This window comes from Lasiodiplodia theobromae, assembly GCF_012971845.1.
Source record: "Lasiodiplodia theobromae strain AM2As chromosome Unknown scaffold_7, whole genome shotgun sequence".
Lineage (NCBI taxonomy): Eukaryota > Fungi > Ascomycota > Dothideomycetes > Botryosphaeriales > Botryosphaeriaceae > Lasiodiplodia > Lasiodiplodia theobromae.
This window is the reverse complement of record NW_023336563.1, coordinates 1,279,056-1,293,302: the sequence shown is the minus strand read 5'-3', so window position 1 is coordinate 1,293,302 and position 14,247 is coordinate 1,279,056. Positions and strand designations below refer to the sequence as shown.

At 42.8% G+C, this 14,247-nt stretch overlaps 2 protein-coding genes across 2 annotated transcripts; one reads left to right on the top strand and one right to left on the bottom strand.

Moving 5' to 3' along the window:
• Positions 1-1,047: 1,047 nt before the first annotated feature.
• On the bottom strand, positions 1,048-2,301 carry LTHEOB_3028 (Caspase domain-containing hypothetical protein; the record flags this gene model as incomplete). Its single annotated transcript, XM_035511906.1, has 1 exon — positions 1,048-2,301. One exon carries the CDS (start codon positions 2,299-2,301, stop codon positions 1,048-1,050), a length of 1,254 nt encoding a protein of 417 aa, XP_035363754.1.
• Positions 2,302-6,168: 3,867 nt separating this feature from the next.
• On the top strand, positions 6,169-8,697 carry LTHEOB_3027 (uncharacterized protein; the record flags this gene model as incomplete). Its single annotated transcript, XM_035511905.1, has 1 exon — positions 6,169-8,697. The coding sequence occupies one exon, from the start codon at positions 6,169-6,171 to the stop codon at positions 8,695-8,697; it is 2,529 nt and encodes an 842-aa protein (XP_035363753.1).
• Between the last annotated feature and the right edge of the window lie 5,550 nt (positions 8,698-14,247).

Genomic DNA, 14,247 nt, shown 5'->3' with positions numbered 1-14,247 from the left:
ACATGGTGCAGGTAAACAGAAAGGGGCTGTTTGTATAGCTAGCAGGGTTTTGGTCGGGCGTCGGCAGCGCCATGCTTGAGCTCGATTGCGTAGCTACTTTCGTGCTAGAGTGCGCATAGTAACTCAAGAGACTCTAAATACCTCCAGTCAGCGTTCCAAACGTTTTCGTAAGAAGGAGCCACGGCCTCGTTGACGGGCGACAATAATATGGCCGGTGTTGAGCCTGAAACACACCATTCTTATGTGACCTCATATTTCACGAGATATGCTAAGAAAATACAAGAGAGAGAAGGATTGTAAGCTATGGCGAACGGCAAGAGACACCCTTACCATTGAGCTGCGGCGGGATTAACCCTTCAGCGGGCGTAAGGTGAGCCATAGCTGACACACATCATATCTGATAAGTCGAAAGCCTCTTGGCGGGGCGATATTCCGACTCCGTCCGTCCGCAAGGTCTTGCGCGAACAACTCCAGTCTAGAGAGACTATGGTCATCCGGTCCCTCGGTCAAACTTCCCTTTCGTACAGTATCAGGGCCATCTGGCCTGGAAGAGAGATGTGAAAGGTTGACTGGACCGTCAGAGACGATGAAAATCAAGGCTTCCGGGACTGGCTCCTTTCGAGAGACGCCTACGGGCCAGGTGATAGGTAGTCCCACATACTCCCCCCACATGTTAAGCCCGAGTGTCTCTTCACCACCTTTTCGGAGCGGAATTCCATCCGAGTAATCGGCTGAAAGAAGTTCGATGTGGCCAGCAATATTGACGTTGAAAAGGGTAACATAAATCATTTGCTGGCTTCTGTTATGCATGTTGATACACCATTGCTGGTTTTCGATCACCTCGACTATCTCTTGCTCGGTAGCAGGAGGACTTGGTTCCGGCACCGTAAAGCCACCGCGCTGGAATGTGATATGAAGAGCAGTTTCGAGGCCTTCGTTTCCGGTTCCACTTTTCAAGGCAAGAAGATGCTTCGCCCGGGCGAGTTTATCTGCTGCTGCGATGGCATCACCAATGATATCTGTCTTGTCAGGATCCTCTACTGACTTTCAGAAGATTTGGATGCCTCTGCTGTCAAGGACGCGGACTTGTCTTCCGTCGATGTCGATCTGCGCAATACTACACTCGGTGGTTCCCTCAGCAGGCAGCCTGAGGAACTTTGAGTTTTGGCTGATGTTGCCGAGTTTGTCGGATCCTGAAGGACAGGAAACCGGCCAGCGGTGGCGCGCTTCGGTGTGGAGGTAAGCAAGCTGACCTCCATGCGCGATGCCTCGACGAGGGTCAAGAGAGACGAGACTCTTGAATGCAGTAGTCTTTCTGACGGTTGCGGTGGTGATTTCTCCTCTTAATCCTGGGATATGGTAGACGTTATCCTCCTTGACACCTGCCACTCTTCCAGCCTGGATGATGGCCTCGCCATCCTCCTCCTTGACCAAGAACGTGTTCTCACTGAAAAGCTCCGTCGAGAACATTCCACGTAAGCTTGGACCTTCAACTTGAGGATGCTGGCCACAAAATTCGGAGGTAACAAGCTCACGGACCCTTTGCATGGCTGTGTTCCATGAAGCAGTAGCCTGCTCGTCAACTCGTGCGCTGTCCTCCGAGATCGCAGCCGCCAGTGATTTGGTGAATGCGCCAATGATCTCGCCTCTCTCGTCCATGTATTCCCAAGCCGTCTCCGAGGTAGCCGCGGCGACTATGCGTACGGCGTAAGGGTTCGCCCTGGCGGTATCCTCCCGACGTTCGATCACTTTGTTTTCGAGCATCTGGTGCAGGTGATCTGTCAGCTTCGCATGCGCGACTTTTGACAGGAATCTCGGCTTCGCATATTTGTGGCTCTGCGGGTCTCTGGCCATGCGCCCGGAATGGCAACAGTCAAGAATGAGGGTGACGTTCTTCGTCTTGTCCGTAGTTTTCCGAAGGAGATCTGTAAGTTCTTCCGTGAGGATCCCATTGAACTCTCCAGTCTCGGTGTCGTCGTAGTCTGAAGGTACGATGAACTGATGGCGCTGAAGCGGAATTGATCCATCAGTGCGTCGAGGCTGGTCGTGGCTTACGTTCACCTCGACAAGACCCCCATGTCCAGAGTAGTAGACAACAACCGCATCGTCTTCACTAGAAATGTCTTGTATGAGCTGGTCCCATGAAGCTAGGATGCTCTCTCGCCCGGCCTTATCGCCGAGGCGCTCGACGATGGTGAATCCACGGGGCTTAAGCACTTGCGCCATCAATCTGACGTCGTTCGCTGTTCCTTTCAGGTCTCCATAGGGGCTCCCTACGAGAAGCGCTCGCTTCGCGCACATTCTAGCGACTACGGTATCTGGTAACAGATTGCGAAACTGCTACTCATTATCAGCGGTTTTGCATGTATGATACGGACTGGCAAAAACCTTTTGGACAAATTAACAAGTATTCTAACCTTGATGCTCTTGTTCCAGCTCCGTCTAAGGGTATCACTACTGGGTACTCGTTGAAGCCCACTTGAAACAAGTAAGATTTGGCGGTGAATAAAGGCCCAGTTCTTTGCCACTAAGTAAACTATTTGACTATGCTACCATAACATATGTGCTTATGCTCAAGGCGTAGGCTAAGACGGCTTTACCTAAAAGCGGATGCAGGCCATCGAAGATCAGCCTAACGTTATGGTAGAGACTACCCGACATTATGCATCCAAGCCCAACGCCAAGGTAGGTGGCTGATCTGGTGCAGTGCGAAGGAATACAAAGATTGTATGTACCATGGGTCCTGGCCTCCAATCGGCCACGTCCCACAATTCCCGCAGACATGAATGGAATAATGTCCCTGCAGCCAAGAGTCAGCAGAAACTATTTTCAGACGCATCAGGCCTTTCGAATGCCTGAAGCTACAGGCGCTGATGTGAGCCTGTGTTCTAGAACTCTTGCTCGGCTCCCTGCGTTGGCCCTCGGCTATAGAGTGCTAAGTCCTCGATGCAGGATGCAAGGCTCAGGGTGGAATGCGTCTCAGTTTCACTCGTCATGAAAAGTCAACCGAGACGTGACGAGACGACAGAAGTCATGCCGAGACGGGACGAGCAAAACGGAACATTACCAAACGGTGACGAGATATGATGCGATGCTTAATAAGCAGATCATAGGTGGGGTGAGGAGTAGGATGTCCCTAATCGGCCCACGTATCTTTTAATGCCTTAGCACTAGATAAATTACTATATATGGTTTTGTGTATCGTCTCCGAGCGGTGACGAGTGACTTGTAACGAGACGAGACAACATATAACGAGACGGGACGTGACTATTACTAATCGGCTGACAACTCGGTGCGGAGTCGTCAACCGAGACGCCTTCCACCCTGGTGAGGCTGAATACGAGAAAAAAGCGACGTGGCCCAATGCTGCTGCTGATTACAGTGCTCTAGCACCCTAACTCTAGGCACGCGCCAGCTGCAGTCCAGATGCTCGTCCACCTTGGCCTTCTTATCTATTTCCCATAACATTAACTATGACGAATGCCACAGCAGTTCTAGACCAATTCCTTCCTCTTCACATAATCCAGGTAGGGCATTAAGTCAGCAGCGTGCAGTTCTCCCAGCAGGGGGCTTTCCAACCAGACGAAGAATCCCTCGAGCCCGACGACTTAACTACGCAGCCACTGCAGGAATTCTCCTTCGTGGATTACCGCGTGAAGGCTTCGGGATTCCATTCGTTTCTATCTACCCTATCTTTCGAAGCACTCAACACGGAGAAATCCACCGCGATCAACATCAGCTCCGCGTCATGCGTATGGTGACAGATTTGCTCCAGCTTGCTTATTTGCAAGCTCTGCAACCAGCGTGCAGCACGCAGGTGGCTCAATGAAATCGCTTCCTAGGGATTAAGACGGAGAGAACCGTTCAGGTGCTTACGTCGCTCGCAGCCGGGGCTCCAGTGGCTCTTATTCCCGACGGTACCCTGGACGCTGGAGCCAACGCAGCCAGATCAGCTACGCAGTTGATCTCCATTGGCCTTTTGTGCCAGGAAATCAGATTATCGTCATCCCGTGTCGCAAGATTTGTTTTCCAAGACAGTGGAACTAGAGGATAGGCGAGATTTGGTTCCAGGAAGCAAACGAGTGAAAGATGTACATAGTCGGGCGAGGCGAGGGTGACGTCGCCGGTAAGGTCGTCTCTACCAACTTCTTTAATGACGTTAAGGACCACGAATTAATGAGTTTCTCCTATAAGACTAGGGGTTTGTTTTAGTAAGATGTTACACCGCGTACTGTAGCAACGCCGTAGTTAGCTTAATTGTCTGAGCAGGGTATAAAACGCCACCGGTTAGCCACCCACTCAGCCCTCATGCCACTCATCTAGTTCCGAAAAACCGTTCGCTTTCATCACCCATTGCAACATTTTTTATCGTTTAAGAGGCTTAGTAAGTGTAATAGACTTCTTACTACGAGAGTTCTAAAGCACCCAATCAGCGTAGACTCCTGTGTGACAATAAGTGTGGATAAGACTCCCTTCTCAACGAAAGGCCATCAAATTGCTGACACGTACACGGTGAGTCGGTCCAGATCGCCGTGGAATCCACAGCTCATGCCAACGATCAACACCCCGATAGTCGCATGACTGCCTGTCGATCGTTTTTGCACTAGTGAGGGAGGGTTGCGGCTGCATTTCGATTATCATAATTGCATGATCCATCGCCAATGAGTGACCTGGGTTGTAGATCGTACGACTATTAAGTTCAGCTGATTATGGATGATGCATGTAAGATGAAAGCAACTAGGATCTTAAATAGGGGTACAACTAAGATTGCTGAGAAAGATGGAGCGGCCTCGAACGTAACTCAAGCCCGAGCTGAATTCCTGAACAATGCTTCCATGCATGCGGCAAGCTCCGCCCACGAAGGCCCTCGACCGCAACGAGCACTTCCAGCCTGCCCACACGGTGTCATGCGCATGATGAGGCACTACGGGGTACGCGAGCTACCATGGGTGCTTTAATTTCTCTCACGTCGTTCGCCTATTTATACCCAGGTCTTCAGGCCTGATGAAGCTTTCACATCACCTCTAAAGATTCATCAACGAACACTCAGTCTCCAGTAAGCCAATTTAGCCCCCCACCAGTGGTAGTAGCTGACTGGAGAATCTCTAGATCCTCATCATGTCGAATTCAGAGAAGTTACTTGAAGATGCTTGGCTTGAGTCCACATCTTTACCCGATGACGATCCGCGACAAGCTCCGCTGCAGCACAAAATTGCAAAGATCCATTTCGAACGCTTTCGAGACGAGAACGACCAAAACGACATTCAAGCTGCGGTTGCAGCAGGGCAGAGAGCTGTTCAACTCGCGCCCCGGAATTGTTCTGTTCTGCCAGAGATCTGCGCCAGTCTTGCGCACATGCTGCATTACCGATTCAAGGCAACAAACAGCTTCGATGACCTGCAGGACGTAATCGAAGGAGCAACGCAGGCCCTATCTGTGGTCTCCGAAGACGATACTGAGGCTGACTCGATACGGTACATTATTTGCACTAGCCTTTACGAGCGTTTCAGCCGCACGCACAACGATGAAGATCTCCGAGACGCAAAGGCAATAGCAACACAGATCACTACCACCATCGAAGGAAGAAATTCGCAATCTCTTCTGTCTGCCTTCGAACAGCAGGAGGCAATGTCAAGATCGACAGAAATGCACCATGGTGTCTTGGACTTATTCCAGGGATATCCTCCCGGTGCCAATTCGGCAGGACCATCCAGCTTTACGACGCAACGAACGAAGAGCACCTCTGCTGAAGAGCGGCAGGCCGTTTTGAGTAGGATTCCCATCAGTGTGTTCGAACTCTTGTCGGAAAACTTTCCTGAACCCAAGAGAGTCGACATTTTACTCTCAATTGCCGCTATACGCGAGGCAAAATATCAAAGTACCGGGGAAACCAGATATCTGGAAGCGCACATAGCAACTCTCGAAAAAGTGTTGGCTATAAGCTCTCTCAGTGAATCACACCGCTTTGAGACTCTTTGGAAGCTTGGAAGCTGTCTTCAAAAACTATACCAAAGCAATAGCAGGACCGAAGATTTGCGGAGAGCCATCGAGAACTTCCGGAGTTGTGCAAAACTCGGATCTTGGACGAAAAGTCCCCTCCACAACCTTGTGGTCTCCCTATGCAGCCTGGTTGATGCTACGAAGGAGCGACATTACCTGGACGAAGCCATGAAATTCGCCGAACAGAACTTGAAGCTGGCAGAGGGCGACGAGGAAAAGATGGCGGAAGCATTGTACTCTTTCGCAATGGTATTGTGTACTGAGTATGACGGCTCGGGACGCCTAGCGGATCTAGATGACGCTATCGCAAAACTGGAAGAAGCGGAGCTACTCTGTCACCCAGAAGTTGATTTTAGGACCGCGATTCTGGAAAACTTATCGGATGCCTTGCATACGAAGTACGACATCACCGGGGATATGGAATGTTTGGAACGATCAATTGCAAGACTCCGAGAGATTGTAAAACGCATACCCGACGATTACCCAGACCCATTGTCACCTTACGCTCGTCTCGGAGGATGTCTGTCAAGCAAGTACAGGAGAACCGGCCATGAGGAGAGTCTTATAGAGGCTGTCGCCCTATGCAAACGGGTCGTGGAAGAGACCCCGCCACAGCACCAGAAGTACGATACATACTTGGGTGTACTGTCCACCGCGCTTGCCGAGATGTACCAACTGAAAGGCGATTCGTGCTACCTGAACGACGCGATTGCGTACCTCAATACCGCGGTTGAGACCATGGAAAACTCATCTATAAGAGACGTCACAAGGAGTAACCTCGGCGACAAACTCTTGGATCGGTATGTGGCAACTGGAAACATTGACGACTTGAATTCGGGAATCGAAAATATGAGAGCCTGCGAAAGTTCTCTTTCTCCACAAAACCCAGGCCGCGCATCAGCACTACAGATCTTGGGTAGACAACTTGGACTGCGCGCCGTAACGCACAGAGATTTCGATCAAACACTCCGCGACTTGTCAGAAGCCAAAACCTACCTTCGAGAATCTGTGGAGTCCCCCTCTGGAAAACCGCTCAATAGGGTCTATAGTGCACGCCTCTTTATGGAGGTGCCCTACATCGAGCAGGATCGCGAGAACGCGAATGACGTCGCGACGATAGCTTTGGACCTGCTACCCTATGTCTGCGGACGCCATCTCCAACGTGAAGACCAAGAATATGCAGTTAGTCAAATACAAGGCCTCGCCGCCGATGCGTGCTCCATTTCGATCCTACTTAACCGTCCTGAGGACGCTTTACAACGAGCCGAGTATGGCCGCGGTCTTGTCCTTGGAAACCTCATCGATAGAAGAGATGATGTCGTCGAGGTTCGACGACAGTGCCCCTCGCTCGCAGACGAGTACGAGAGTCTCCGCAACAGAGCGTTCCAAATCATCGACTTCAGCGGCTCAAAGGACTGGGAACAGCAAGCACACGATAGGAGACAAGCCTTCGAACAGCTCGCCACCTGCGAGGAGTCTATCCGCAAGCTTCATGGGCTTGAGGACTTCCTTAGGCCTGCCTCGACTGAGCGATTGCAGCAGTGCGCCAGGGATGGGCCCATTGTCATCGTCAATGTCACACATATCTGCTCGGGTGCCGTCATTGTGACAGAATCGCGCCTAGAGATTGTTCATCTTCGGGATATGGAATCTGATATGCAACAGTTTGTGAAAGAACTGCTTGAGAAATATCGAGCGACTGCGGTCAGCAGAGTCGGCGCCCAAAGAGACATGAAACCAATACCACGCGCCTCACCAAGCATACAAATGCTAGGATGGCTTTGGCGCTGCTGCGTCCATCCAGTATTGAGCAGGCTGAGCGATATGGAACTGATATCGGCTTCAGGAGAGTCTCGTGTCTGGTGGATCGGATCAGGGGTGGCCAGCTCACTCCCCTTCCACGCCGCTGGAGAATTTAGCCCGGACTTTCTCAATGTGAGAAACCCGGGCCTACCCTCTTCTTGTTTGGACTGGATCGTACCATCTTATACACCGACGATCAAGGCATTGGAACACTCACGAGCGCATGCCAATGCCTTGAAGCTTCCCGACAAACTTTCAGTCCTTGCCGTTTCGATGCTCCAGACTCCGGGGCAGATTGACCTACCAGGGGTTGGAAAGGAAATCGAAGCAGTGAAGGCCATTAATGGTCAGAACTGCCAGATGTCCAACCTCACGCTGCTCGAACAACCAACTGCACAACAGGTGTTGGATGGCATCCTACGGTCTCACATCGTCCATTTCGCTTGCCATGGCAGTTCAGATGCTGTGAATCCATCAGGGAGTCATATCATTCTTCAGAAGCTAGACAACTCAGGCCGTGCGGTTGAAGATAAGCTCACAGTTGCGTCGCTGCTCGACTCCATAGCCAAGGAACGCGGTTGGATCGTTTATCTCTCGGCATGCTCTACAGCACAAATTAGAGCAACGGAATTCGCTGATGAAGGGATTCATCTCGCGAGTGCTTTCCAGGTGGCTGGGTTCGCCAACGCCATCGGCTCTCTGTGGTCCGCCGATGATCAAACGTGTGTCGATGTTGCCCGATACTTCTACAAAGCGCTGTTTGAGGGAATAAGCCAGTCACAAACTGTAAAGCCAGCCATCGCTCTGCGGTCTGCTATCATAAATGTTCGGTTCAAGGGAAGAGAACTACAACCTCCTGATCTTTGGGCGCCTTTCATCCACTACGGTGTATAACGATTTCTCTACATTATTTTCCTTGATTTCGTAGGAATGCGTAGGGTCCTAGTTCATATCTGAATATTAGAAGAATAGGAGACTACTATTATGTGTTTACTCTCGTGCTGATCTCCCGTAAGCGCACTTTTTTCATTATAATTTCGCGTACGCGCCGTTCTACCGCTTTTTTAAATTTTTATACTTTTAGAATTAACCTCTATGTTTCTAGAATAGTCTGTAGATAGAGTGATGGAGTTGCCTTCTAGAACGGTGGTAATACTTAATATAACGGTAGGCTCCTTCTACTAAGCTTCGAAGTCGCTTAGTAGGTGGTTAAACTGTAAGAGTTTATCTTAAAGAGATAAGAGAGAGAAGATAATAATTAAACTAGAAAGTATTACGTAATTGTGCGATGTATAGTAAGCCGGTTATCTCTAATTAAAGGGTCTTAATTAGAACTTTAAGTTAACTATAGAGGGTTAAGTGTCTAGCTAAGAAGTATATCTATATACTATAGAAAAGCTAGTTATAATCTAGAGTTTAGAGGTTTATTTAACTAAGTCTTTAAACTTTTAAACTCGAGGTTTAATAGTTTAGCTTATTAAGCTTTTAAACTTCTAAACTTTAGTAGATTATACGTAACTTAGACGCTTAGAGTACTTTTTAATATCTAACTTCTATTCTTACTAAACGGTCGCGACGTTATACTATATCTTATTCGTTTTCTCCGCTTATCTACTTTTTAACTTTCTATCTTTACGTATTACTTCGAAACGATTATACGTCTAGACCTCTAGTTCTTAGTCTAGTCTTATAGTCTCTTATCTTATAGAGGATTTTCTAGTTCGTACTTTCTTCTAAAGTTATCGCGCTCTTATAGATATTCTTTTCGTACGGGCTTTAGCTACTATCTACTAGTATTTTCGTACGTACTATTATTTCGTATTCTTTAGATTTCCGTACGGGATCTAAGACCGTACGACTCTTTCGCCTACGAGGCTTATTAGCTCTTATAGCGAACTTTTTCGTACGGGATTTCTATTTTTAGAGTTATAAAACTCGTATTTCTTAGGGTTCGTAATATTATCTCTTTAGTAATCACCTCCGCCCTATCTCTACTTAACTAGTAATATCTACTCGGTAAATAACTATCTACTTAGTCGCTATATTAGTACTTTTTATATATCGTAACTCTATACTCGGCTAAATAAATAAAATACTCGCCCGCTATCGTAGTCTAATATCGAATCTACTCTTACTAATAATACTACTATTATTAATATCGTATTTAAAAAGATTTCTTCTTCTCTTCTTCTTTTCTTCTATAGCGGTCCACTACTATATTTTATTCTATTCTTAAGCTTAACTCTAATCTACTACTCTATTAAAATACTTACTCTAGCCGGCGGTTCTTATCGTATACCGCCGCCGTACGCGGTCTACTAGATATATAGAATATCGTATTTTTATCGCGTAAAAGAGCTCTATTATATACTTAAGTTCCGCGTTAAGCGGGCTATTTTAATCTAAATTAGTTATACTCGTAACTCTAAGCTATTTAGCGACGTTCTTACTCTAACCGTCTACGCGAGAGAGTAAAGAACGTTAAGCTTAACCCGTCTTTTACTAACTCCCTTATCGTACCGCCTTAACGCCGTTAAAAAGCGATATAAATTTATTAAAAGCTACGTAGAGTCGCGCTAAGCCTAAATATCGAGTTTATATCGCGATTAGAGCTAAAAATCTAATTACTTTCTATATATCTAAATAATTACTTTCTATTCTTCGATCGCGTACGGGCCTACTAATAAATTTATTACTTTCTATATAGAAAGTAATTACGAATCCGATCTTCTATAGATTAGAAGTCTATATATTAAATTAATTAGAGTCTATTCTTCTAACGTACGGACCTATAAATACGATTTTATTAGAGTCTATAAGACTCTAATTATTTCGCGGGTCTTCTATAGATTAGACGTAGTTTTTAATAAACCGACGATAGAAGTTAGTAAAATCTAAGAAGAATTATACTTCTTAAAGGTTTTAGAGTATAGACTAGCTAAGAATAGATTCTACTTTCTTAAAGTCTATTATAACCTCGCTAGATCGAATAATAAATTCTAAAAACTCTACTTCTTAGACGTAAAACGCGTATTTTTCGGGCTTAACTTATAGCTTTTTTTTCTATAGCTTTTTAAGTACTTTTTCTACGTATTTCTAGTATTCTTTTAGAGTTTTAGAGTAGATAAGAATGTTATTAAGATAGGCCGTATAAAAAACGTCTAGATATTCTTAGAGAGTATCGTTAATTATAGCTTAGAAGATAATAAAAGCGTTAGTAAGTTCGAAGAATATAACTAAATATTTAAATAGTCTAAATTAGCTTCGCTATATCGTTTTTTACTCTTCTTTCTTTTTAATTTAAATTAGATAGTAGTCGTCTTTAAGGTCTAGCTTAGTAAAGTATTTTATCTTTTAAAGTCGGTCGCGTAGTTTATCGATACGAGATAGAAGATATTAGTTCTTAATAGTAATATCGTTTAGAGCTTAATAGTCTATATATAGTCGTAATTTTTTATCTAGTTTCGGTATAAATAGAATAGAGGTAGCCGTCGAGAACTAAAATAGTCGTATATAATCTTTTTTTAGATAGATTTCGATATATTTTTTAAGTATCTAAAGTTCTTTTTTAGATATAAAGTATAAGAATCTAAACTTAGATATAGTTTCTAGTATTAGAAGTATTTTATAATTCTATAGTTAGTATTTAGATAGAGCGTTCTCGCTTATTTTTTTCTTAAAGAGGTCAAACTTATAGTATCGTAGAGATATATAGTCTAGATAATTCTCGATATTAGTAGCGCTAATTTATCGTAGATCGTATTTTATACGTTCTTAGAGGTTTTAAAGTTTCTAGAGATTAATAATTTGTTTTCTAGAAAGATAAGCGATTTTATAAACTTATCGAACCTCTAGAGATTATTAGGTCTCGATCTTAATTTTCTAGAGGATAATACGTATCTAGAAGATTTTCGTAAAGGTATCGTTTTTAACTTCTTTTCTAAGGGCTTTCTTAAAGATCTTACTAATTATTATAAACTCTAAAGAATACGGGCCTTATAACTCTAAGAGTAGAAGGCCCGTACGAAAAAAGATATTATAGAGGCCGAGAAGCCTTATAAGCGAAGAAGTTGTACGGCTATAAATTTCGTACGAAAATCTAAAGAACGCGAGATAACGGCGCGTACGAAAATACTAGTAGATAGTAGCTACGATTCGTACGAAAGAATCGCTTTTAAAGGCGCGGTAGTACGAAAAGAAAGTACGAATTAGAGAATTCTCTATAAGACGAAGAACTATAAGGTCTAATTAGAAACCGTAGGTCTAGGCGTATAATTATTTTAAAGTAGTATATAAAGATAAGAAGTCGAAAAGTAAATAGAAAGAGAATCGAGTAAGATATAATACGATATTACGAACGTACGGCGAAAATAGAAGTTAAATATTAGAATCGTACTCTAAGCGCCCCGGTTACGTATAGAATCTATCGGAAATTAGTACTAATTTAGAGTCTATCTAAATTATAAGAAATTTAACGATAGAATTAGATTATTATAGATCTAAACTTCTATAGATTATAACTAGCTTTTCTATAGTATATAGATATACTTTTTAGCTAGATACTTAATTCTTCGTAGTTAACTTAAAGTTCTAATTAAGACTCTTTAATTAGAGATAACCGGCTTATTATATATTATATAATTACGTAATACTCTCTTATCTAATTATTATCTTTTTTCTCTTATCTCTTTAAGATAAATTTTTACGGTTTAACTATCTACTAAGTAACTTTAAAGCTTAATAAAAGAAGTCTACTATTATACGCGCTACCTTCTAGAAAATTAAGATTAAAATCTAATAATCTCTAAAGATCTAATAAGTCTATAAAATCGTCTACCTTTTAAAAAAACGAACTATTAATCTATAAAAACCTCGAGACCCTTAAAGGCGTATAAAATATAATCTACGATAAATTAGCGCTACTAATATAGAAAACCCTCTAGAATAAGTATCTCTATAATATTATAGCTTCGACCTCTTTAAGAAAAAAATAAACGAAAACGCTCTACCCGAATACTAATTATAAAATTATAAAATATCTCTAATACTAGAAATAACGTTTAAATTCGAGTCTCTATACTCTATATTTGAAAAAGAACTCTAGATACTTAAAGAATATATTAAAATCTATCTAAAAAAAGACTATATACGACTATCTTAGTCCTTAACGGCCTTCTTTATTCTATTTATATTAAAGCTAGACGAAAAATTACAATTATATATAGATTACCGGTCTCTAAACGATATTACTATTAAAGATCGATACTCTCTACTTCGTATCGATAAACTACGTAATCGGCTATAAAAAGTAAAATACTTTACTAAACTAAATCTTAGAGACGACTATTATCTAATTTAAATTAAAGAAGAAGAAGAGTAGAAAACGGCGTAGTAGAGTAGATTTGAACTATTTAAATACCTCGTTATATTCTTCGGACTTACTAACGCTTTAGCTATCTTTTAAGCTATAATTAACGATACTCTTTAAGAATATCTAGACGTCTTCTATACGGTCTATCTTAACGATATTCTTATCTACTCTAAAACTCTAGAAGAATACTAGAAATACGTAGAAAAAATACTTAGAAAACTATAAAAGAGAAAGCTATAAGTTAAGTCTAAAAAGTCCGTATTTTACGTCTAAGAAGTAGAATTTTTAGAATTTATTATTCGACTTAGAAAAGTTATTATAGACTCTAAGAAGATAGAATCTATTCTTAGCTAGTCCGTATCTAGAAACCTTTAAAAAGTCTAATTCTTTTTAGAATTCGCTAACTTCTATCGCCGGTTTATTAAAAACTACGCTAAGCTAGCTAAACCGCTAATTTAACTTACTTAAAAGAATACTCGCTTTAATTAATAAAGAATATAGTAGAAAGCCTTCGAACTACTTAAAAGAGCTTTTATAAAAGTACTCGTTCTTATTCTTTTTAATTTAAATAAGTCTATCTATCTAGAAATAAACGTATTAGACTACGCTATTAGAGTCTATCTTAGCTAGCCGGACGACTAAGAATAACTCTATTCTATAGCCTTCTACTCTAGAAAAATATCTTCGATAGAACTTAACTACGATATCTACGATAAGAAACTTTTTATTATCGTTATCGTCTTTAAAGAATAAAGATACTATCTTAAGGGGGCGAATTTTAAAATAACGGTATATTTAGACTACTAAAACCTAGACGTCTTTATAACTATAAAAATTCTTAATTAAAGACAGATTAGATAGGCGAAATAACTCGTCTTCTTTAACTTTAAAATTATCTATCGAAAGAAAATCGAAAATAGAAAAGTCGACGCTCTTAGCCGGCGATACGACTATATTTTTAATCGACCGAAACTATTCTCGGCGCTTCTAAAATAAAATAAGAAAGAAAATATTAAACTTAATCGACTCTAATTAGAACTTACGATAATTCGTCTTTTAGTCTCGATTACCCG